The sequence below is a fragment of the Plasmopara halstedii genome (genome assembly GCF_900000015.1).
Source record: "Plasmopara halstedii genome assembly, contig: Scaffold_1343, whole genome shotgun sequence".
Lineage (NCBI taxonomy): Eukaryota > Oomycota > Peronosporomycetes > Peronosporales > Peronosporaceae > Plasmopara > Plasmopara halstedii.
Genome location: NW_020188258.1, coordinates 372,130 through 374,825, shown reverse-complemented (window position 1 = coordinate 374,825; position 2,696 = coordinate 372,130). Strand labels below are relative to the sequence as shown.

Sequence of the window (2,696 nt, the reverse complement as noted above, 5' to 3'; positions counted from 1 at the left end):
AAGTGAAGTCTAGGAGTTATTTCTCCAGTAGGGGATGGCTTGAGATCTTGAACCTTTTCAACCAGAGTTTTCAAAAAGGTTGGAACGGACTTGTATTGCATCAGAACTTTAGCAAACGTGCTAAAACCGAGAAACCACAGTGTATGGTCCGATAAGAGGGAAATGGTTAATTTGGAGAAATACGTGGGGTTCTCGTCAGTTAAAACCATTATCTTGACTGGGTCATGGTACACCGTTGGGGCCATGATATGGATAACTGCGTCCCAAGCAAATAAGGCCAATAAGGCTTCAACTGCATTCGACGCTACTGGGTTTCCATGTCTAAGTAGACGGCGGAGCATGTTGTCAGCACGCCCAGTAGCGTGAAGAAGTTGTACGCATTTTTGGTACTTTAAATTTGCCTTGGACAGAATTGGTAGTAAGGCCAATAATCGGCACACTACTCTGTTAAGTGCAAGAGTGTCAACTTTAGCTTAAGTTGCTATAGCGCCCAGCATAAGTCCTGGGATAGCCTCAATAGTGGCTAGCTGGTCCAGAGGGGGTCGACTTTCGAATTTCCCAAGAAAGGAGTCCACATAGTCAAAAAGTTCACCCCGAGTCATAGACTCAACTTCGTAGTTAATGGTCAATGGGGTAACCATAGCAGTGTAGGTCGAGTCACCTTTGTATGGTGGGGGTGCTCTCCAAACAAACAGCATCATTTTCTGAAAGATGGATTTCAATATCGAAATGCCATTGCGGTGTATCAGGATCCAAATCATCAAGCCACAATGGGCTATAATAATCAGGCCTCACAACCTTTTTGGCTTGAGTCGGGCAGTCCAAATCTTTAACCTCGTATTCCATGGAAACAATGTCCACAGAGTTCGGGTTGTCAATAGCGGATAAGGCTCGACGATTTCTAGCCGCTTTCGCCCATACTGGGGCGGAGTAGGTTGGAACTGGTGCAATAATTGTTTCATCCATTGGACCAGAATTATCCCTAAGACCAACTTGGTCTTGCAGGGAGTCATCATCACTATCAACATATATGGGGGGGTCGTCCGATGTTGACATTGCGTCATCAGTATCAGACTGTTGTCCTTTCATTGCAAGCTGGGACGCCTGAAGCGACTGACGTAGAGACGAGTGTAAAGGAGCGGCCGGCAAATCCTTGGATCCTCGCATGTAAGTTGGTAAAATGCATGTGGGAGGTGCACCACAAGATTAAAACCAGTCGAATATGGCTTGATCTGATATTCGTCGGGAACTCGAACCAAATCCACATAGTAACGTGAGCCATATTTAGAAAAACGTGCTATTCGGATTGTTGAGCGAGAAGCAGTCAATGACACTTGACTCAATTTCGAAGCCATGTCATAAGACGCACAAGTAAAGCGAACACCAGCATTAGGGATAGTAAAAAAATCCTGCAGAAGCCGGGTTTGACGTGCATCCTTCCATACTTGGGGTTGTGAGTCAGTTGCCAGCTCGTCCAACAAATCCGCCAGATGTTTCTTTCGAATTACTGTAGGGCATGGGATCCACATACGGTGTAATTCAGTCGATGCGGCTGGCGTAGGAGCTAGCTTAAGCGCATTGCTTCGTAGCGCATCGAAGTTTAGTGAAGCTAATTCAGCTTCACTGGCGGTAAAGAATGAGTCCGTTGGAACTTGGCGAGGGTAATAAGCTCGCGGTAGTTTTGGTGCAATAGGCATCTTTTGTATATATACATATTTTTTCTCTCTTTTATATGTAAATGTAGTATGTAACTTTTCTTTTCGCTTTACTATGGAGAGTTAGTTAAAGCTTTTAGGCCCTAAACTCCTTTAAAGTTGACGCGGTGACTGACTGCAGTTAAAGTGCAAACGAAAACTTTGAGGGATTTTACCACACAAAATCTCGAGAGTTTTAACTGTGAGCCACGCAACGCAAAGTGTATTTTAATACACGGCGTATTGCGGCTGCAGTCCTTTAACTAGGAAATTAAGCCCGTAAACCCCTTGAACGGTGGTTCTTAAATCCTCTCAATCAGAATGCAATATGCACTAGATATCAGGAAACGGGGGTAATATTCCAGAAAAAGGTGCGTAAACCTTGTTGGGGTAAAAGCAGTGAGTGAAGGCACAGAGTGCACAGTAGACGTTATACAGTAAAAACCGCGAGACTAGAGCTGGGTAGCGTTCGAACCGAGAGGTCAAGCGAAGTCGGCGCCGCGAAGGTTTTCGAAGCGGAGATGCGAAGATAGACAAGGGTGGCCTTTTCTTGTGCACGTGTACGGGAGAAGGCAAACTGAGAATTCATTACACATACCCTGTAACAGATGTGTATCACACCAGATGGGCATGGTGTGACTACACCCAAACAAGAATACGGTACGGGGCATCTTTGGCACAGAAAATATTCCCTTTTTAGGGTGCTTCATTGGGAAGCGTGGTCTTCGAGCGGACCCCGCTAAGGTCAAGGCCATTGAAAACTGGCCGGCTCCAAAGAACCAGAAGGACTTGCGTAAGTGGCTTGGTCTCGCCAACTACTTGCACAAGTACGTGTAAACTACGCAGAAATGGCCCGACCATTATTCAATCTCCATAAAAAGAATGCGGAATGGTGTTGGAACACGGAACATTTGACGGGGTAAAAGACAGCCTCCTGCATGCACCAATGCTGGCGCTGCCAGACCCTGATCGTCCTTTCATCGTCGTCTGTGTCGTTTCGGA

At 45.9% G+C, this 2,696-nt stretch overlaps 1 protein-coding gene across 1 annotated transcript; it reads right to left on the bottom strand.

Annotated features, from left to right (window-relative positions):
* Positions 1–473: 473 nt before the first annotated feature.
* Positions 474–1,697, bottom strand: PHALS_01092 (uncharacterized protein; the record flags this gene model as incomplete). Its single annotated transcript, XM_024730890.1, has 3 exons — positions 474–704; positions 796–1,152; positions 1,200–1,697. 3 exons carry the CDS (start codon positions 1,695–1,697, stop codon positions 474–476), a joined length of 1,086 nt encoding a protein of 361 aa, XP_024581123.1.
* Positions 1,698–2,696: the final 999 nt, after the last annotated feature.